We start from the raw sequence: 505 nt of genomic DNA on the forward strand, positions 1-505 counted from the left end.
GAGGAGTGGGGGGCTGCAAATCACACCACAAGCCTCACCTTGCTGAGTACTACTACTCCCACCCTGACCTCCTGTAAGATACATATTAAATGTATCGTCAGATTTCAAGAGAACATATAAATACTTGCAAAATAATATTTGTGCCAAAAGAGCACAAAATTCTACTGTATCTATATACTGCAGATGTAATCTATAGTTATAATACATCTTCTCAAAATAATCTACAAAGACATTATAAAGTCCATTATAAACAATGGCAGATTACATGGAAAACACTTGTTCCACTCAGTTTTCTATAAGTGAAGAGTATGAGGTCTCATCAGCCTAACTGAATATATACACAGAATTCAAGCTTTGGTTGTCTTATAACTTTTATAATCATATTTCATACTGGTGAATAAGGCTCAATGTAACTAGAATTATTTGCCTGTTCTAATTTGGCTGAAAGGACTATAATGAACAAATCCAAGTCCTTGATGAGTGTTGTTGCAAAACAAAATCAAGT

General features: G+C 34.1%; 1 protein-coding gene across 13 annotated transcripts in view; it reads right to left on the reverse strand.

The window, feature by feature from the left end:
- Positions 1-505, reverse strand: part of LOC119590744 (protein FAM98A-like) — a 12,115-nt gene that overhangs the window by 6,855 nt on the left and 4,755 nt on the right. For 10 of the 13 annotated variants that reach the window (XR_005230285.1, XM_037939448.1, XM_037939446.1 and 7 more), the window contains exon 8: positions 39-71. The exons of the other annotated variants lie outside the window; for them this stretch is intronic. Coding sequence is in view for 9 of the 10 variants with exons in the window: in XM_037939448.1 (XP_037795376.1) it covers positions 39-71 (33 nt within the window). In the remaining variant the exon portion in view is untranslated. The remainder of the gene's footprint in view (positions 1-38; positions 72-505) is intronic. 13 annotated transcript variants of the gene reach the window in all.

Source organism: Penaeus monodon, chromosome 27, assembly GCF_015228065.2.
Source record: "Penaeus monodon isolate SGIC_2016 chromosome 27, NSTDA_Pmon_1, whole genome shotgun sequence".
NCBI lineage: Eukaryota > Metazoa > Arthropoda > Malacostraca > Decapoda > Penaeidae > Penaeus > Penaeus monodon.